We start from the raw sequence: 22,347 nt of genomic DNA, 5'->3' as shown, positions 1-22,347 counted from the left end.
AGCCCAATGGAACAGAATCAAGAACCCAGAAATAAATCCATGCATTTACAGCCAACTGATTTTCCATATAGTGGCCAAGAACAAACACGGAGAAAAAGGACAGTCTCTTCAATAAATAAATGGTGCTGGGAAAACTGAGTATCTATATACAGAAGAATGAACCTAGACCCTTATCCCTCAATAAATCAACTCAAGATAGATTAAAGACTTCAATGTAAGAACTGACATTGGTCTAGGCAAAGAATTTGGGACTCAGACCTCAAAAGCATAGGCAATATGCTTTGAATATAAATCTTTCTACCATAAAGACACATGCCTGTGCATGTTCATTGCAGCACTATACACAATAGCAAAGACATGGAATCAGCCTAGACGCCTATCAACAGTGGACTAAAGAAAGAAAATGTGAGACATATACACCCTGGGATACTACAAAGCTGAAAGAAAGGATAAAATCATGTCGTTTGCAGCAACGTGGATGGAGCTGGAGGGCATTATCCTAAGCAAATTAATGCAGGAACAGAAAACCAAACACCGAATGTTCTCAATTATAGGTGGGAGCTAAGCACCGAGTATACACAGACACAAAGAAGGGAACAATAAATACCAAGGCCTACTTGAAGGTGGAGGGTGGGAGGAGGGTAAGAATAAAAGAAAACTAACTCGTAAGTACTATGTTCATTACGTGGGTGACAAAATAATCAATCAGATATATTGCCTTGCCTTTACCAAGCTTGGAGAAGCAACATGATGCCTTTCACCTTTCAGAAATATAAAAAATTCAAACTAAATATCATTTAACTTTTATTGCTACAACCCACAGTACTGTAAAATACAGTCATCCACTGCACAACAATACTTAAGTCAATAACAGATCATATATTTATGATGGTTGTCCCATAAGATTATAATACCATATTTTTACTGTACCTTTTCTGTCCATTTGCACTTTTCTGTGTTTAGATACACAAATACTTACCACTGTATTACAACCACCTGAAGTATTCAGCACAGTAACATGCTGTACAGGTTTGCAGCCTGGGAGCAATAAGAGCCTATACCATATACCTGAGGTGTGTAGTAGACCATACCATCAAGGTTTGTGTAAGCATACCCAATGATGTTTGCATAACAAGAAAATCACCTAAGATGCATTTCTCAGAATATGTCCTTGTTGTTAAGTAATACATGATTGTATTACATATCACATTTGAAACAAGCATGTGGCAGGTAAGAAAGAATGAAAATTAAAAGTATTAAAAACAAGTTTAGGCCAGGCATGGTGGCTCACATCTGTAATCCCAGCACTTTGAGGGGCCAAAGCAGGTGAATCGCTAGAGCTCAGGAGTTCAAGACCAACCTGGGCAACACGGTTAAACCTTGTCCCTACAAAAAACACAAAAATTAGCCAGGTATGGCAGCATGTCCCTGTAGTCCCAGCTACTCAGGAGGCTGAGGTGAGAGGACTGCTTAAGCCTGAGGCAGAGGTTGCAGTGAGCTGAGATCATACCATTGCACTCCAGCCTGAGCAACAGCGCCAGACCTTGTCTCAAAAACAAACGAACAAACAAAACCACAAGTACAGGGTTTCTGAATTTGGAGTGTCTACTAACCACCTATAATTATATGCTACATTTTGTATACGTGCATTTTTTTCCCACACTGGAGGAATAAAGATTTAATAACATTTACCAGCAAGTCAGTTGGCCCAAAGAGAAGTTAATAGTCAAGGCAATTGTTTCAATTATAGAAAAATATACGGTATTCTTGACATTTACTCACCAGAAATATCCATGAATGCACGATCCCATAATTCACCTACTGTATAACACTCTGCAGAAGTGATGTTGACTGAAAGAACAATATCATCTTCAACATATTTTAGTATGAGATTATTTATCACAATGTTTACATTATTCACAACTCGTCTAATCAGACTCTGCACATAACCTATAAAATAGGAAAAAAGAATTTAGCCACAAATTACTCAGTAAACAATTATTTCTTAAAATGTTATTGAACTTAATGTATGAGAAAGGTGGATATGATTTAGCATATTTCCCAAAGAGAAACCAAAGTTCAGATGGGTTAAAAGACTTGCCAAAGTGACACTGGTAATAAGTAGCAGATCCAGCCCGACAAATGTCATTATCAAGACGTTCTATAGTGAAATATTCACATACTAAGAGAAACAACAAAGATCATATATATTTTTATAACATAATACTAGATCCCATATAATGATTATCCTATACTACAAGTACTTTGTTTGATTTCTGCTTCTTATGTTATATAAACATTTTCCAAAATAAAGCAATGTTACTATATGCTGATTATACAGTATATTTGAAGATAAGCTTCTTTAAGCTTCTTTTTAAACCAGATATCATCATCTCTTCCTAGTTTAGCTATAAAGACATTTAACAGTTATGCCTGGGATAGGAGAAACATGACTACCCTAATGGATTCAATTCTGTTCACTTATTAAAATTCAATATTGAGAGTAGAGGAGAAAATAAGAATAAACAAGAAAATGTAGACAGGATGAGTTAAAAAAGTATTTTTTAAAGACTACCATGAAGAAGACAGAAAACAGAAAAAACAAAAGTATGGAAGGAAGGAGAATATATAAAAGTAGAAGAACACAGGGAATAAGAAAAAGAAATAGAAATACTGGTTAATTCAAAACACTAAAAGTAATTAATGAGCATTCTATTTCTCCATGGCTTGCTTAGAATCTCCAAAATTTTTCTCTTAATTTCATGCTACTGTGGAATACTCCATAATTTCACTTATGTTTCTCACATAAGTGTGTAAATGGATACATTATTGAAGAATTTAGTTGAAAATATAAATAACAGTTTATTAAAAGCATTTTAAAAGCCAGGGGAAAAAATGTTTTTAATCTTTTCTACTGTAAAAAGCTGATAAAAAGGTAATGCATTTCCACTATTAAAAGAAACTATTTAAAAGGTAATTAAAATTTTAGCTATTTGATGAAATAACCATATGGTTTTGTTCTTTAACCCAGAATTTTACTGGACAAAACAGAATCAACTTCTGTTAGCAACTGACATTGTTAACACCTACACTAAAGGCTGATGGGAAAAAGCTTATTTAAATCTATTCAACCATAACATGTTTGCAAAACCCAACTCCTTCATTCATTGTCAATGATGCAAATAGGAAAGAAATGTAATACAACTTAGGTTGTAATTTTCTGGCTGGGCATGGTGGCTCACGCCTGTAATCCCTGCACTTTGGGAGGCCAAAGCAAGCAGATCACTTGAGCTCAGGGATTCAAGACCAGCCTGGGCAATGTGATAAAACCTCGTCTCGGCAAAAATACAAAAATTAGGTGAGTGTTGTAACATGTACGTGCCTGTGGTCCCAGCTACTCAGGAGGCTGAGGCAGGAGAATCATGTGAGCAGCAGAGGTGGAGGCTGCAGTGAGCCGAAGTTGGGCCATTGCACTCCAGCCTGGGTGACAGGAATGAAACCCTGTCTCAAAAAAAAAGAAAAGAAAAAAAAATACTTTCTTTCCATTTTGTATTATAAAACTGACATACAAATTGAGATGAATAAGCCAAATCACCAAAGTAAAAGAATCAAGTATCAAAAGAACTACTTCTGTAGAAGACTATTTCTGTTTCCTTATTAAAAACGCAATGCTAAAATAAGTAACAGGAACTTATCAGTGGAATAAATGACACACTATTTCTATAATCCTTCATAGTAACTTGGTTCTAAGCAAGCTACAAGATAGTGTCAAGTAGATCTAATAGCTCTCATCACTCCATACTTAGAGACAACCTGGGAGTATATTTGTTCAAATAACATAATAATCATCCGGGTCTATTCCACAAGCATCTGAAAATGGAAAGTCACACTGAGGATGAGAACCTATAAGATGTAATATTAGATGGCTCTAAAACAGCCTGTTACTAGTCAATCTTTCTCCAGAAATTCTTATTATCTACTTTTCCCCATAGCTCATATACCCCCTTCTTCTAAACATATATCTATATCCACAGGACCAGATGAAAACACTAAATTTTCACTAACTTTACTCATGTTCTTCCTCCTTTTTAGAATACTTTTTGTCCATTTGCACTTCTTGTTCAGGTGCAGTATAATTTTCCTCTGCTTTATACTGTCTTCTCCAATGTCTCCCATCCTATACATCGGCATTAAAGAGAATGTCTCTACCACTTTTCATGGGCTTATGTTACTATTTGTCACTTGTTTATGCATATGTATACTTATCTTCTCTGATAAACTTTAAAATCCTAGATTAAAAGATTATATCTTATTTATTTCTCTGATAGTTTTAAATTAAATGGCAGGTATCAAAAAATGTTGGTTACAAAGAGATACCATCTGCAACTGATTCATCTCGATGTAGTCACTGGGAAGCCAAGTTGCTCATAGTCAGAAATTCCATGGTTGATGACTTAGTTGCATCTTAGTCAAGTTTTTGGTGTAAAATTTATTTGAGCATTATGTGGCATCAGATAGGAAATTTATGCTCAAATGGTTAAAGGGAAAATAAGCTTTTATAATGTTCTTGTCTTTTATAGAACACTGAAATTGTTTCAAAATAAAAACTTAGTTAAAAGGCCAAGAATAAAAAATCTTTATTGTCAATGTTATAGACAGGACCAATAAAATATGAATTAAAAACATTTATCAGATTTAATAACTAGATAATAATTTGGGGCAGTTACTATAGGAGCTAAAAAATAGATGTCAGCTGGTGAAACCATTTTATTTAAGATGTCACAGAAGTTCTAGACAATGAAATAAAGGGGAAAAAAGAGAATTTAGTGTAAGTATTGTAAAAGAGGGAAAAAATTATTTCACAAAGATGACAGTACTTTTTATATAGAAACTCCAAAAGAAGCAGCTAAAAATTACCGAATACTGGTCACCTAACAAAATATAAAAATTAGCTTTTCTACACAAAAAAGTAATAAAAGGCCAGGGGCAGTGGCAAACTTCTCAAAAATCATCTCTGGATTTACATAAATGCCCAAACTCCAAAGCTGTAAGCACAGATACCAGAAGAAATAACTTGCCCCAGAAAATTTCAAAAGCAGGAATGTATCCCTACCATGAAAGAACTGTAATTAGTATAATTCCCAAGAAGGATAAGGTTGCCCGAAAAGAGTCCTCAAATAACCATATGAGTTAAACTTGAAATGATAACTTGATTTATTATTATCCAACTGGATTCTCAAATTATCCCTTTTTGTACTTTTGGCAAAATTAAGTTTAGCTGCTCTGCCAATCAGTAATTGGCCAACAGTTTCAGTTACTTCTTAACCATGATTTACGTCAGCATAATAGAGACTATGAGTTCTCCTCTCAGGTAAAGGTAGAAAAGCACATGCTAATCTAAAAACTACCTCAAGTAGTTCAGATAGAGCACAATTCTGTCATATGCTACTAAAAATAGGATGTTTTAGGCTGGGCGTGGTGGCTCATGCCTGCAATCCCAGCACTTTGGGAGGCAAAGGTGGGGTGGATCACTTGAGGTCAGGAGTTCTAAATCAGCCTGGCCAACATGATGAAACCTTGTTTCTATAAAAAATACAAAAATTAGCCAGGCGTGGTGGTGCAGCTACTTGGGAGGCTAAGGCAGAAGAATTGCTTGAACCTGAGAGGCAGAGGTTGCAGTAAGCTTAGACTGCACCACTGCACTCCAGCCTGGGCCACAGAGTGAGACTGGGTCTCAAAAAAAAAAAAAGATGTTTTATGTTATGTTGATGATTTCATGTTTTGTGCCACAAAAAATAGGCCAATTCCCCCAATTCTGAATAACGGTCTAAATTCTAATACAGACAATAAAGAATCATTAAAAGTCTGGGACTTATTTTGAGTACATGCAGGTTAGCCCATAGAAAGTTTCTATGAAATCAACAACTGACAGTAGCTTTAATTTTTTCGTGTTTCCTTAGGAAAAATAAAATATAGAACAAAACAACAATTAAACCTACAATTGATTATTCTTTGCCAGGACATTGAGAAACAGATCCCAATGCTTCTATACACAAGCTACTACTATAGGAACTCTTGAGACAATATGTAGTCATAAATTTGGAGAGATAAAAGGATTGTCCATTTAAAAAGAATAGCTACAGTTTAATTTCTCAGGATTTTTCCCAAGGCCTTAATTATTAAGAAAATGTTTTTTAAATTCTGGAACCATCATACAACTCTAAATGCAAATAGAAGCATTTAGAAGTAAAATATCTTCTTCTGACACTTTTCAAGTTTATGATGATCTATCCAGAAGCCAGATGAATAACAAAGACCGGTTTAACAGAGTTCTGAAGAACACAAAGCATCAGTACTAATGTCATTACAGCACTAGTTAGCAGTGTTCAATTCAAATGTAACTTAGGACATATATTTGAGGGAGGTGGGTATATAAAATGGTATACCTAATTCCAGCTTCTTACAAGTAAGTGGTGCAAAAGGCTGCCAAAATGTAATGAGAGTAGCAGAAAGCTTATAACCGTTTGGCACAGAAAACAACTATATACCAATGACTAACATATCTCACAAAAATAGGAGTCATTAATAAATAAAATCAAAACAGAAGTGACTGATAAAGAACTCATAACTATAAAAAGGCGGCAATGCACCTTGGCCACAGAGCTGACATGTAATGACACATGTCACATGACAGTTTTTTCTTTAATTAAATATTTACCAAGAAACTGTTTTATGCAAGCCACTACTGTCCCACCTAAATAAAAACTCCAGGAAATAAAAATTATGTGATTCCATTAGTGAATTTTAGAGCTTCCAGAAACTCAGAATAATCTAGTGTCTTTTCTCTGTTTATCAAGACACAAGGGGAACAAAGAGACTGTTAGTCTTTGCTTACACTATAAGAAAGAAACTCAAAGAACAACATATTGCAAAAGAGGATCAAAATTTAAATGAAAGCCATTTGTGAAGCCTCTGGATCCAATCTGTTCTGAATTCATGCAGCAAGTACATATGCACATATAGCTTAAAAGTTTTATGACACTAAAAATATATATTCTACAAAGGACTAAAACAATTTTTTTTTTTTGAGACAGAGTCCTGCTCTGTCGCCCAGGCTAGAATGCAGTGTCACGATCTCAGTTCACTGAAGTCCTCACCTCCCAGGTTCAAGTGATTCTCCTGCCTCAGCCTCCTGAGTAGCTGGGATTACAGGCACAAACCACCACACCTGGTTAATGTTTGTATTTTTAGTAGAAACAGGGTTTCACCATGTTGGTTAGGTTGGTCTTGAACTCCTGACCTCAAGTGATCAACCCACCTCAGCCTCCCAAAGTGCCAGGATTATAGGCATGAGCCACCACACTAACCAATATTTGAAATTTGGTTTTATCTATCCTGTTAGAAGTTACCTGGTGGTAAATCAGGATCTGTAGGAGCAGCGTGCTGAATTCTCCGGGGCTTGATTGATGATTTTGTGTTCTCCGTAGTACTACGATTGGTAGAGTTAGAACCACAGCTTTCATGGTCATCCTATTTTTATTTTAAAGAAAGAAAAATAAAACCATCAATCATGTTTAAGAATTAGGGAAAAATTTGTTGAATATATGCAGTTTATGGTAGCTAAAGGAGACAAGATCAACATAATTTTATTTTTTTAGCTCTAAAAGCTATATAACCAATTTTCATAATTTGCATTCTCAAACAGTATTTAAAAAATAACTAGTAGCTTAAAACTATAAATTCTTTTTTCTTTCACTGATATCAAAACAAACTACTTGAAAATGCCCAAAGAATTCTTATTTATGGCTCTAGCAAAAGAAAAAATTAGTTAATGAAAGCTTTTAAACAACATACGTCTCTAAGTGCAAAGTAAATTAAAAGGTTCTTAATTTTTCCCCTATTTGTTGTTTATAGGTTAAAATACTATTTTGAAACCAAGCTATCTTGGTCATCTTTAACGATTAGTCTTAATCATCCTTATAATCCTCTCCATCTTACTAAACAACGTATACTAAATTATTATTCATGTTAGGTATAAGTTTTAACTAGGTTTCAATATGAATAACAGAAACAAATAAATTATACATATTTTTGAAATTTATCCCTTTAAACTGCAAATGAGTACTTTTTTCCTGTCCTGTTTCAACATTTATATAATGCTCGTACATGCCAATTTCTGGATTTACAAGGATAAATTAGATAAATGTATCTTTTATCCTATCCTCAAGGACTTCAGAATCTATCAAATACATATATAACTCTACAAGAGCAATACTTTTTTTGTTTGTTTTTAAGTAATAAGGAGTATAAAAAGTGTCATTCCATTTTGAAGAACTAGAAAGATCAGGCCATTCAAATCAAATGTAGAAATGTTTTCAGTTAGGACTGGGGGCTAAATGGGGGTGGTGGTGAGAACCATAAGCAAGAGCAAAACAGTATCAACGTATGTAGCATGTACAGAGAATGATGATTAGTCAAATAAGGCCAGAGTATACAGTATCTAAGATGGAAGAAGTTAAAAGCACAGACCTTTCAATAAAAATGGAGTAATGTTAACAACTATGGAGATATTCTCAGTCCTCATTCTAGTTGACCTGTTTCAGGATTTGGTAATTAGGAAGAGGCTGCCAGTAACCTACAAGAAAGAAGACTTGGCAGTTCCCACAGAGAGAGAGAGAAGTGGGAGCAGTAAATGAGCAGCTCAGAGTGAATGAGAAATTACAGTGGAGTCAAAAAGAATAAACTGCTCTTTAAAGAAGACAGGCATTACCAAGAGAAGATAGATGGAGTAAAACAAGAGGGAAAACCATCTGGTAACTAACTTCTTATTCCTTTTTAAGGATAAAAGAATACATTTTTGCTTGAAGTAAAGATGCATATGTGGAGTGAGAGATCAAAGATACTAACACAAAGGGTAGCTGATAATGCGCTGTGCACCATGAATTCATTAATCAATAACACTACTTTATAATATTTACAAGAATGGTGTTAAATTTAGTTTTTCTACTTTATATATTTGAAGGAAAATTTTCAAGAGCATATAAAAGAATAATCATCACTAATACAGCAAACTAACAGGTTATTAGAGGCAAATAAGAACCATAATAAGACCTCTTTCAGAAAATTTTTATTCAATATCACATTAAGAGAAATATACAATAAAAGGTAAGTGTTTTACAAAATAGCATGGCTTCAGATGGTAGTGATACATCAGAAAAAAATTGTTTGAAACTTCATACAAGCAAAAAGACTTGCAACCATAAACAACACTGAAAATTTTCTCATGAGCTTATGTTCATTTTAAGTTAATGAAAAACAAACATCACAGGTTTCATTCCACAAAATAACTTCACTATTCAATCTTCATAAAGACATCTTCTGTTATTGTGGGGGATGTTATGGTCTTAAATACTAAAAGACTACTACTGTGAATAAAACTTTACTGTACTTTTAGTTCAACTTAAATCCTTAAAAACGTCCATAGTCATACACTTCTGCACAACATTAACATTAAAAGCACATTATTAATTTTTGAAACATGTGGTTGTCTCAAAAGCCCAGAAGTAAAACATGTTCATTAAAGAGATGTGAAAAAGTTCCAAGTGAACTGCCAAAACTAGCATAATTATGAAAATATTTAACACTGAAACCATCTGAAATCACATACTGTATATAGATTATGGTGATGTCATAATAAACATTCCAGCCAAAATGCACTAAAACTACTGCAGTCCAATAAATCTGGCATATGTGAGATGACAAACATTTTAAAGCAAAAGAAAGAACAAGTAATTTTTACTCTATTTTTAAAAAATTATTAACAGCAAAATGGGATTAAATAAAACAATGAGTTTCAAATTTTTATTAAGAAAAGTAGATAAAACTTCCCTAAAAACTATGTTTTTATTATTCAAAAGAAAATCAAACTAAATTCCTTAATTTGCCTAAACAAAATCTATTTAAAAACCTGGAATTTTAGTGTGCTTAAAAAATGAGCATTAACCATGATACTCATAAGAATATATACTATAAACCAAACATTACCAAACATGTAAACACTTTTTTCTTAATTAGGGTTGGGAAACTTTGATTATACAAATACTATAATTAGAAATTAATCATTTCAATGATTTGAACTTGTTTTCATTTCAATTATATTTTAGTTGTATCAAATAAAAGTGAGTCTCCATTCAAATCATGTCTCAATCAAATTAAATAAAAATATTTATAATTAAGACTTAAATTACTTCCATAAGTTTTGAATTCATTATCTGCTTTTAACCAGTAGGCATCACTGTGGACTATTACACAGTTTTCGTTCATTAAAAACCCTTAATTACTAATAAAAGAAACTCTGTTCTCAAAAATACTAGCTAAAATATTTTGAGATAATTTTTAACACCAAACACATTACAGTTATATCTTATTTAGGTTGCAATTTTTCCAAAGTGTCTGGTAAGTATATTTCATGGCCAAAGAATGTTTTCTCTTGGGAACCACATAACTATTTCTGAAAATATTGCGATTTGCTCCTCATGAAACAAGCAAGAATGTCATTGCCTTACAAAAGTTCCTAACAGAGGGAAAATGTGTGGCAAAGACTGTATGTAAATAGAGCCATTACTTTCATACTGACAGATCATGAGTTCATGCTGTACACTTTTTTCCCTGTTGCTTATTATAGGGCTAGTCAGCTAAAATTAGAAAACCATCAACTCCCAGATTCACAATAGTGTTAATAAAACTGAAGGCGAGACATGGTGGCTCACACCTGTAATCCCTTCACTTTTGGGAGGCCGAGGCAGGCGGATCATTTCAGGTCAGGAGTTCAAGACCAGCCTGACAAACTTGGTGAAACCCCATCTCTACTAAAAAATACAAAAAATTAGCCAGGCATGGTGGTGGGTGCCTGTAATCCCAGCGACTTGGGAGGCTGAGGCACGAGAATCACTTGAACCCAGAAGGCAGAAGTTGCAGTGTGCCAAGATTGTGCCACTGCACTCCAGCCTGCACAAAAGAGAGAGACTCNAAAAAAAAAAAAAGAAAAGAAAAAGAAAAGAAAAAATGGAAAACAAGTGATTAAATTACAGAGCAAGAGGTTAAGATGCAGGAAAGAGCTGAAGAAGGGGAAACTGAACAGTGAAACTAAGAGGTGATGTACTTTATGCTCTTTAACCCTGTGACACCAAACTTCACAAGCAGAAAAGAACTAAGACTCACCTGTCAGCTCCAGTCACCAAAGGGGCTTAGAAATAAACTACTACAAGGCTCCTAGGAACATTCACCTCTATCCTCTCTAGCAGCAAGTACAATGACAACTGCCAGATGCAATAAAGAATCTCTGAGAGTAACACTGTACACTTCAAAGTCAGAAAGCTAAATAAGGTCATTTACTCAGAGGTACACTTGGAGAGCACAAGAGAGAGCCAGGGAAAACACATTCACTAACTTTTATGGTAAAAATAGAAATCTGACTCAACTCTACCTTAAGAGCAATATTTAAAACCTTAACTTTAGTCATAAAGAAAATATCAAGCATGCTTAAATAAAGAGGAATGTATAGCACCAGTCTCTACACACATCAACTTTAGTCCACAAGAAAGGCTGTTTCCATCTTCTCTCCTATCAAGGGTGGCAATAAGTGGTTACGATAGGTTGGTAAAAGGAAAAAGAAATGACCCTCCCTTGTATTCTTTTTACTTGATCACCTCAAAGAAAGATATAGCTAACCTGAATGACCAAAAGCTCAACATTCATTGGGTCACATTTTAAAAATAAAGGAAATCACTATACTCACTGTGAACACTTTTATGTGCTGATATCTCTCTTCTAATCTCTGAGATCCATGCTACTCAGTAAGAGGACCAGAGTCATTTTCCCAGATGACTCAACCAGTAGCCATCTGTCTTCCACCTTCTATTCACCCACATAGCCCCCTGACCCATGATATTGCCCCAGCCACAGAATGATCAAATTATTAAACTATGCCAGAACATATATAAGGGAAATTGTAAAATATGTTAGGAAAAATTTGTTCTTTATTGCTGCCTATGACATTCCTTTCCTTCATATTGGTGAGTGTGTATCAGTTTGTCACCTCATTCTTCCACTTTTTTTAAACCACAAAATTGAAACTGTGAGTCCCTCTCTAAGATTTAGAAGGTAAAACAGGCAGAAATTCAGGGAGGAAAAAAGAAAAGTAAATACAGAAGTACTCTGGCCTAAACCACATTCTACCATCTAATATTTACCAGAATTCACTAAGGGGAATTGGGTTATCCAACAGACTAATTTAACTGCACTTTGTTTTCTTGTATACAAATTCCCTCAGCCAAAAATGTCCGAGCAAAGAAAAGTATGTGTTAGGCAGCCTCAGAAAAAAAAAGTAGTAAAATAGATATCTTTATCTAAGTATTTTACCTATTTACTTGAATAACAAGACCTATGTATATACTAAAAAGTTAGTAATTTAAGAGTTAATCAATGATGACATATGTCACAAAGAAATAGCAGTTCCCCTTACTGAGCATACTCTACTTTTCTTAACCTTGAAATACTTGCAACGGGCAGCAAGTATTTCAAGGATACGAGAAGAATAGCTTCTCTTAAGAAATGTGGACAGTAGGCATAAACTAAAAATAAAATTCTTAGCCCCCAAAACCAGCTGAATGGACCCCTCCTGTCAAGCCACGGGTATTCCAAACTTAACCTGAAAAATTCCTTTAGGCAATGATGGGAGTGGGAGGTCGGACATGCCTCATTATACCTGCCTGTCTTTGGAATTCAGGCACAACTGACCAGTATTAACATTAAAATAGAAATCTCAAGACTTTTTGTAGCAATAAGATACCAAATTCCACCCTGACTCTAGTATTGTATCACATGACAGATAGCAGGCCCTGAAAGAAATCAAAGTATTTTACCCTTATATTTCTTTGACATAGTTTGCAATGGCCCTACAAAGCTGTATCTTGTAGAGAAAATCTATATTCTGCATAGAATCCTTTTCCCTTTCCAGGTCTTTTCTCTGATCCAGGAGAGAATTAACTAAGAGTCTGGCACCTTTTTAAGTGTGATAAGAAACATTTACAATCTATTCCTTCTGAAGCCTGCTACCTGGAAACTTCATCTGCATATTAAGAACTTTGTTCTCCACAACCTTATCTTAACCCAGACACTCCATTCTATGGATTCCAGGTCTTTAGATAAATTCTTTCAACCAATTGCAAATCTTTGATTCTACCTCTACTTGGAAGCCCCTTCCTTCTCAAGTTGTCCTGCCTTTCCAGACCAAACCAATGTACATCTGATATATACTGATTGATGTCTTGTGTCTCTCTAAAATGTACTAAAGCAAAGCGTAGCCTGACCACCTTGGGCACATGTCATCAGGACCTCCTGAGGCTTGTCCTTAACCTTGGCAAAATAAACTTCTAAATTGACTCAGACTTGTCTCAGATACTTTTTGGTTTACAAAGGGAAAGAAGAAGGCAGGCAGGGATGGATGGAAAAGAGACAAACAGAAAAACTTTGTATTTGTAACACTTCCAATATGTCACATACTGCTAAGGACATTATGTTCGTATCTCTCTTAATCCTCCTAATCAACTATACGAATGCAAGGATATCCCCATTTTATAGATAAGGAAGCTAAGGGAAAAGAGATTAAATGCTTCAGAATCACACAACTATTAAATGCCCAATCCTAACCACTTTGCCCTATTGCCCCTCTATGAGAAAAGGCTAACTGAAAAGTACAGTACTGTATTAACAACCTATCCTAACCTATCCAACCTAACCTTTCCTTATCCTGAGAAAGGAAAAATCAGAGTGAGATCAAGTACTCAGGAAAATATTACAAAGAACAAGAGATTTGAAAAGATTGTGCCCTGCAGGAATAAAAAAGGAAAGGTTGAACAAAGAAAGGTTAACATGCTGTACTGAAAGGATAATGGATGGCCCAATTTAGGTTAAATTGAGAGCAGTGAAATATCAAGCTGTAAAAAGAAACTAGGGCAAATCGCACAGGGTGTATTCGTCGAAGAAATTTAAGCTTTTATTCTGTATATTAAACAAGCCAATTAAAACTTATAAATGGGTGAATAAGATGAAGTACTTTAGGAAGAAGAATTCTCTGAGTATGTAACCAAGAGCAAAAGCAGAAAAATCAACAATAGATTTCTTTAAAGGTTTAGAAATTAAATAATGAGGGAAATAGCACTGAGAAAAAAAATTCTTTATGTGAGCACCTCAAATTGAACACATGTAAAACAAAACTCATAACTCTGCAACTGTTTCAGCACCTCCCTCCCATTGTTTTCCCCCAAATCGTCAGTCCTTTATTCCCTAATTCAGTTAATGACACTATTATCTTCGCAGTCTCTTAAGAAAGAATATAATCTTTTATGGCTCCTCTAACATTGCAAATTGATGCTAATGCTAATGCGCTCTGCAAATTTCAGGACAGAAAAACAGATGCTTGGGCCAGGCACGGTGGCTCACGCCTGTAATCCCAGCACTTTGGGAGGCCGAGGCGGGTGGATCACGAGGTCAAGAGATCGAGACCATCCTGGTCAAATGGTGAAACCCCGTCTCCACTAAAAATACAAAAAATCAGCTGGGCATGGTGGCGCGTGCCTGTAATCCCAGCTACTCAAGAGGCCGAGGCAGGAGAATTGCCTGAACCCAGGAGGCGGAGGTTGCGCTGAGTGGAGATGGCGCCATTGCACTCCAGCGTGGGTAACAATAGCGAAACTCAGTCTCAAAAAAAAAAAACAAACAGATGCTTGACCATGAATCATATAGAACAACACTACTCTCCCAGCTCCAGGCTACCCAGGAAATGACCAACTGATTTTTTTTTTAAGATCTGATACTAAAAGTAAAATGGTAAATTCAATTTTTTTTTTTTTTTTTTTTTTTTTTGAGACAGGGTCACTCTGCCGCCCAGACTGGAGAACAGTAGCATGATCTCAGCTCACTGCAACCTCCACCTCCCAGGTTCAAGTGATTCTCCTGCCTCGGCCTCCTGAGTAGCTGGGATTAGACACGTGCCACCACGCCCGGCTAATTTTTGTATTTTTAGTAGAGACGAGGTTTCACCATGTAGGTCAGGCTGGTCTTGAACTCCTGACCTTAAGTGATCTGCCAACCTTGGCCTCTCAAAGTGCTGGTATTACAGGTATGAGCCACCATGCCCAGCCTAGTAAATTCAATTTTTGATAAGTACTATTTCTAGTAAAGGCATGCCATGCAATTATATATGTGCACAGGAAAGCTGAATGTGTACTAGAAGAGACTGAAACAGAGATCAGTTAGATAAAGACTTAGGACTCATTTTAAATACAAGTGATATTTGGAGCCAGGCTTGGTAGCACATTCCTGTAATACCAGCTACTCAGGAGGCTGAAGCAGGAGAACTGCTTGAACCCAAGAGTTGGCAGCCAGCCTGGACTACATAATCAGGCCCTGTCTCTTAAAAACAAAATGGTGATATTTGGAGCTTTTAGATTTCCAAAAAAAAGAAAAAAAAAAAAAAGGATTTATGCTTCTGATAAAGCCTGACTAGATAAAAAAAAAAAACATTGAGGATGGGGGAGGACAAGAAATACTAGCAATAGTAAAAAAGATGAAAATTTTAGCCAGGCTCAAAGCATTAAGTCAGATTGAGAAAGACACGTGGCTATGCAAAAGATGCAAAACTTGGCAAAGGCAGATGAGGAATAAAGAGAACTCAAAATGGTCATGTAAGATGGGAGACTGTTACCAAGCGCAACACTTAAAACCAGTAATGGTGTGAAGCCCCAATTCTGAAGGAGGCAGAAAAAAGTTACTGCCAGCCACTGCCTAGAATTTAACATGAAGATACCTAAGAAGGAAACAAACCTCATGAAAAAAGAAAGTCCAGAAAAGGGAAATTTACAGAGACAGAAAGTAGATTAGTGGTTTCTTGGGGCTGAGGTAGAGTCTGGAAATAGTATTGTAACAGCCAAAGGATTCAGTATTTCTTTTCAGGTGATGTGAATGTTCTAAAATGGATTGTGGTGATTGTTGCACATATCTGTGAATATATTAAAAATCATTGAATTGTACACTTTAAATGGGCAAACGGGTATAGTGTGTGAATTATATATCTCAATAAAGGTGCTAAAAAAAAAAAAAAGAAGTGAGATAAGCAATGCTTTGCTGTCACTCAATACAACAATGCAAGAGTCTTGAACTGTCAAGATAAGACTGGATTCTAGACTATCAAACACAGGAAGTAACTATAAAACTAACAATTAGCAGAGGAAGGGCTTGAGTACGACAAGGAGAAGAGATGGTGAAATAGAGAAATAATGACCTTTCTGTTAAAAATAACCTTACAAACCACAATTCTAAAGCACACAAAGAAATCTAATGCTAAGACAGCTAAGGAAATCAATAAAATTAAGTCACAATCAAATTAATCTTCTAGAACAGCCTAAAACAATCTTAAAATAATTATATTTAGAATTCTCAGAGATACTTGAATAATATCTATACAAACAAACACAAAATATAAAGTAAGTGGGGAAATTACCCCCACCCCACATTATGATTTATTTTAGAACCACTGTAATTTAAACAAACCAATGGAACAGAGGAGAGCCCAGAAAGAGGTCCTAACATATATGGATACATGAATATGTCACAGGGAGCATTATAAATCACAGGGGAAGAGAGACAATTCAAAGGGTACAGGGAGAACCAGTTAGACAAATGAAGTGCCATACCTTACACTACACATGAAAACAAACCCCGCTGATTAAAAGATGTAAATTAAAAAATAAAATTTTAAAATTACTACAAGGAACCATAGGAAATTTTATATGACCACAGGTCAGTTGAAAATTTCACGTGAAACAAAAAAGCAAAAAATACAAAAGCAAAAACAGAAAAACCCAACTTCATTAAGACTAAAATAAGCTATTCTACACAATAAGACACACTAAAGAAAGTTAACAGAAAAACCAAAGAGTGGCAGAATATATTTGCAATACACCTAATATGCAACAAAATTGAGTGTCCTGAATAAGGACTCTTGCAGTAGGAAAAAGACAAAATAAAAGAAACATTAATGTTATATATAATATATACAAGTATATATTTACATATTATTAATATATTATATGATATATTATTAGCATAAGAAAAGTAAAATAACTTGAACAGGCAATTTTTAAAAAATAAAAACCACTTTTTATGACAAAAAGTAAGTAAAAATGATAATGAGATAACATTTCACAACCAAAGATAACATTTCACAACTGGCAAAATTCAAGTATGAAACCATCAAGTATGGATTTGGCTTCAGATAAATAGAAATTCTCTTACAGTATAATCTAAAGAACAATTTTATATTAAGTGGGAAAATCGATGTACATAAACTGTCACTCAACAATCTACTTTAAAATTCTAAAATCTATACATAAGGAGAAATAAAAGCAATATTCATAGCAGGGTCATTATTTAATATTCACTAAACAACATACTATACAGCAGTTAACATTTATAAACTAGAATAAAATATCAACATGGATAGCATTACAACCAGGGTCTGGGTATCAACCTGCCCTGTCCACATCCACTGCAACCACATTCTATTTGGGGGGAGTGGGAGTAAGGGAAAGAATAGTCTACACAAACTGCCATCACAGCCACAGTTGTCATCTGGAGGCCTGGGAATTGATCTGCCTCAACCTGCTGTCACTGATAATAACACATATCATGATAGGGGGCCTGACAACAAGACCACCCCAGGTGTCACCACCACTTGCACACACACTCCTGCCAACACCACTTGCCTGTCCAGGAATCAAAGGACAGGCACACCCAACCCACTGCTACTGATATCCAAGCACAACATCTGGTGGCCTGGGGATGAAACCATCCAACCTGCTGGTGCCCGCACCCACATGTACCATCAGAAAGCTTAGGGACAGACCAGCCATGCCCACCAATATTGCCTATGCCCATCCTCCAGGGTCCTGGAAACTGACTCACCACACCTGGCACCTGTTATCTGGGAGCCTGGAGATTGATCCTACTGGCCTGCCAGTGCCAGAAGCCATACACACCTTCCAGTAGCCTGAGGATGAATCTGCCCAGACAGCCACCTTTGCCATGTGCACTATCTGGGGAGCTAGATGTAGACCCACCCTGGCCATTGCTGGCGTCAGCATGCATCTCCCAGGGGCCTATAGAACAACTTGCTCAGTTTCCTTTAGACAAGACCAAGTAATGTGCTGGCTTCAGGTCTGACCCAGCGAGTCACAGTGGTGGCCACATGGATGCTTGTGTTACCTTTTTCCCAGCCTGAAGCAGCTCAGCATGAAACTGAGTAATCCAGGGTATTCTCTGCCTGGTAATCCAGGAAATTCTCTTGGACCTTACTCAAGACCCGAAGGCAAAAGCTTTACAAGTCTATAAGAGTCACAGCATTACTAGGCTTCAGGTGTCCCCAACGCGATACAGCAGCAACCGAAGACTTAGATCACAACACTCAATGTCCTTTAGACACTTGGAAAGCCTTTCCAAGAAGGACGGGTACAAAGAAGCCCAGACTGTGAAAACTATAATAAATACCTAACTTTTCAATGCCCAGAAACCAACAAACATCCACAAGAATCAAGGCCATCCAGGAAAACATGACCTCACCAAACAAACCAAATAAAGTGCCAATGACCAATTTTGGAGAGACAGAGATATGAGACCTTTCAGACAGAGAACTTAAAATACTTATTTTTAAGCTCAAGAAACATCAAGATAACAGAAAGAAGGAAGTCGAATCGTATCAGATAAATTTAACAAAGATTAAAATAATTTTTGAAAATCAAGCAGAAATTCTGGAGCTAAAAAACTCAACTGACATGCTGAAGAATGCATCAGAACCTCTCAACAGCAAAATTAACCAAGGAGAAGAAAGAATTAGTGAGATTGAAAACAGGCTATTTGAAAATATATGCAGGAGACAAAAGAAAAAAGAATAATAAAGAATGAAGCACACCTACAAGATCAAGAAATAATACTCAATGACATAATAGTTTGAACAATAAATACAGAATACAGAAGGAGAAAATTAAGAAATAAAATTAGAGAAAAGAAGGTAATGTAGACAGCCAGTGGAGAGGAAATCTGTAGATAATATATGTCTCTGAAGGGGAGTATCAGAAAAATGAAAAACAAAGAGGAAAAAAATTAACTTTTACTATTTACTTCTGTATCATCTGAATTATTTTGCAACAAGCATTACTTTCACGGCAGCCATAAGCAGTCAAATAATTAACCTCACGCAGTTGTAATTAATTTCAATAAGCATGAAATCAAGACTGTTCTAGAAAACTCAGGATATAATTTCCAAACTATGTACAAAGAAAGAATAAAAGTTTTCACAGAAAAATTTCATGCAACCATTCCAAAACACTTCAAAATATTTAACTGACTGGATAGAAAATGTATTAGTACTTTAGGATGTTAATAACCTGCAGGGCTGAGGGCCCCACAGGGTCCTGGGGTGAGCCTTATGCTGTGCTGAGGCGCAGGATCTGAGGAATAAAGAGACAGGACACAGAAATACAAAGAAAACGCAGCTGGGCTCAGGGGACCACGCCACCTATAAGCAGAGTCAGGCGAGGCCCCGAATGTCCAGAAGCATAAGTATTTATTGTGTATAGGTTAGGGGGCAGAGCAGAGAGTGAAATCATCTTTAAGGATAGTGATAGGGTCATGAGCAATAAAACATGGGATCCACCCCCATTAGGTCACCAAGGCCGGGAGGTGGACAGTGCACAGCAAGGGGCCCATTCCCATGAAGGCAAGGGCCGTATGCAGTAAGGGGTCCACTCCATTAGGTCACCGAGGCTTGAAGGTGGACCGTGCGCAGTGAAGATGGTGCAGTGTGCAATACTTCTATCTATGGGCAAGCTACTTCTAAGTAGATTTATAGGAGGATGCTTTAAGTCACATAGCAGTGACAGAGCTGTCAAGGTTACCGCCACCTTCTGGCAGCTTCCAATGGGTTCTATGGAAAGATGCTTTTCAAGCAGCACAGTAGCAAGAGCTGATAAAGTTCATAGTCACCAAGGTGGATTGCCGTTCTGAGGGCAGCCTTCCACAAGAACTGGAGCAAGGTCCTACAACTCCTTTGTCAGAAGGAGTGGCTCTTGCCCCAAGCCTGCCATACAGTGGGTATCTTTACCTTACTAAACACTGCCACCTGGGCCATGGATTCTTGTCCTGGTATAACTGTTTTTCCCTTAAATCATGCTCTGCACTGTGTCTGCTCTAGGCATTCCTCTGATTATAAGCAGCTTATTCCTTAATTCATGCTCTGTACTGTGTCCACTCTAGGCATTCCTCCAATTACAAACTAAGATATAATTATAGGTATATATGTAAATATTCTTTAGGCACTCGTACTATCAACTATTATATGATTATATATAGAGGATTATATAAAGGGATTCTTCAAGTCCTATTTCTATAAACTAATATATGATTATGTAAAGGATTATATAAAAGGAAATAGCTATGTAGTAACACTATAAAGTGAGATATTCCTGAAGCCCTAACTGTGCCAGGGTTCTGCTTAGCTCTCATTCCTCAGTGCCTATATGGGGGGTTACCCACAACAACCTACTAACAGGATATAACAAATCACATATTTTAAGATAATCAAAGAACTAAAAGAGGAGTTCACGGGGCCAGGTGCTTTGGCTCATGCCTGTAATCCCAGCACTTTGGGAGGCTAAGGTATGAGGACTGTTTGAGGCCAGAAGTTCAAGACAAGCCTGGGGAACACAATGAGACACAGTCTCTACCAAAAAAAAATTAAAAATTAAAAAATTAGCTGGGCATGGTGGCGCATGCCTATTGTCCTAGCTACTCAGGAAACTGTGGCAGGAAGATTGCTTGAACCCAGCAGTCTGAGGCTACAGAGATCTGTGACTGTGCCACCACACTCCAGCCTGGGTGGACAGAACAAGACCTTGTCTCTAAAACTTTTTTTTAATTTAATTAAAACAATTAAAAATTAATGGAAAAAGCAGCAAGAGAATTTTTTTCAAATGTATTTAGAATCTTTTTAAAAGTAAACTATATGCGCTCTAAAGTTTTCTGCCAATACTCGTCCAACTTCCTTCTCAAGTTCAACATACTAAATATAACAACCTCTCGTAGGCCATTCTGAGTATAATTTCCAAGAACCATAACCCTGAATGGTGATGACAATTTACTCAGTAATACTAGATCATTCTGTCATTCTCAGATCAACCTACTGTGAAGTCTAGACTTCACATGTGTAAATATCTGTGTGTATACAGATGTATACATATATAAATTATTAGAACATATATGTACATATATATAAACATACTCTAATAATTTATTAGATACATACATACTCTAATAATTGAAATACTGCAATATTAACTTGTTCTTATGTCTCTTAATAACAAAACAACTACTTTTTTGAGACACGCTATAGTTCTGTCACCCAGGTTGGCAGTGGTATGATCAGAGCTCATGGCAGCATCAATCTTCCAGGCTCAATCCATCTGCCTGCCTCAGTCTCCTGAGTAGCTGAGACTATAAGCATGTGCCACCAAACCTAACTAATTTTTGTATTTTTTTTGTAGAGATGGGTTTGACCATGTTGCACCAGCTGGTCTCTAATTCCTAGGCTCAGGCAATCCACCCACCTCAGGCTCCAAATGTGCTGGGATTACAGGAGTGAACCACCATACCCAGCCTGACTCCATTTATTTAAGGGCTCAAATTTTGTAGGCATTATGTTATCAAAATATCTGCTAATTTAACAATGAATAATAGTTCACCTTCCTTGCCTGTTTCTACATAAAGCCAAAGTAAATATACACAATAACTATCTTGTCTACACTCAAGTATGTCAATTTCTTAACATCAGTAACTCCAAGCTTTCTAAATTTTAGCAATTACCAGCATGCAAATTCCTGTAAACAATCTAGAAAAAACAATGCAATTTTTAAATTATTTTATGCTTTTAATTTTAATGGAATTAAATGTCACATTTGGCTGGGTGTGGTGGCTCATGCCTGTAATCCTAGCACTTTGGGATACTGAGGCAGGCAGATCATGAGGTCAGGGGTTTGAAACCAGCCTGACCAACATGGTGAAACCTCGTCTCTACTATAAACACAAAAATTAGCCAGGCATGGTTGTGCGCCTCTATAATCCCAGCTACTCAGAAGGCTGAGGCAGGAGAATCACTTGAACCCAGAGGCGGAGGTTGCAGTGAGCCAAGATGGTACCTCTGCACTCCAGCCTGGGTGACAGAGCAAGACTCCATCT

General features: G+C 36.4%; 1 protein-coding gene across 1 annotated transcript in view; it reads right to left on the bottom strand.

The window, feature by feature from the left end:
- VPS13B (vacuolar protein sorting 13 homolog B) overlaps positions 1 to 22,347 on the bottom strand; it is an 829,147-nt gene that overhangs the window by 754,337 nt on the left and 52,463 nt on the right. The window contains exons 4-5 of the mRNA XM_037730112.1: positions 7,410 to 7,530; positions 1,783 to 1,950 (exon numbers count right to left, since the gene is read on the bottom strand). Coding sequence (XP_037586040.1) covers positions 1,783 to 1,950; positions 7,410 to 7,530 — 289 coding nt within the window. The remainder of the gene's footprint in view (positions 1 to 1,782; positions 1,951 to 7,409; positions 7,531 to 22,347) is intronic.

The sequence above is a fragment of the Cebus imitator genome, unplaced genomic scaffold, assembly GCF_001604975.1.
Source record: "Cebus imitator isolate Cc_AM_T3 unplaced genomic scaffold, Cebus_imitator-1.0 Scaffold331, whole genome shotgun sequence".
Lineage (NCBI taxonomy): Eukaryota > Metazoa > Chordata > Mammalia > Primates > Cebidae > Cebus > Cebus imitator.
The sequence above is the reverse complement of the archived record's forward strand: the minus strand, read 5'-3'. Positions and strand labels throughout refer to the sequence as shown.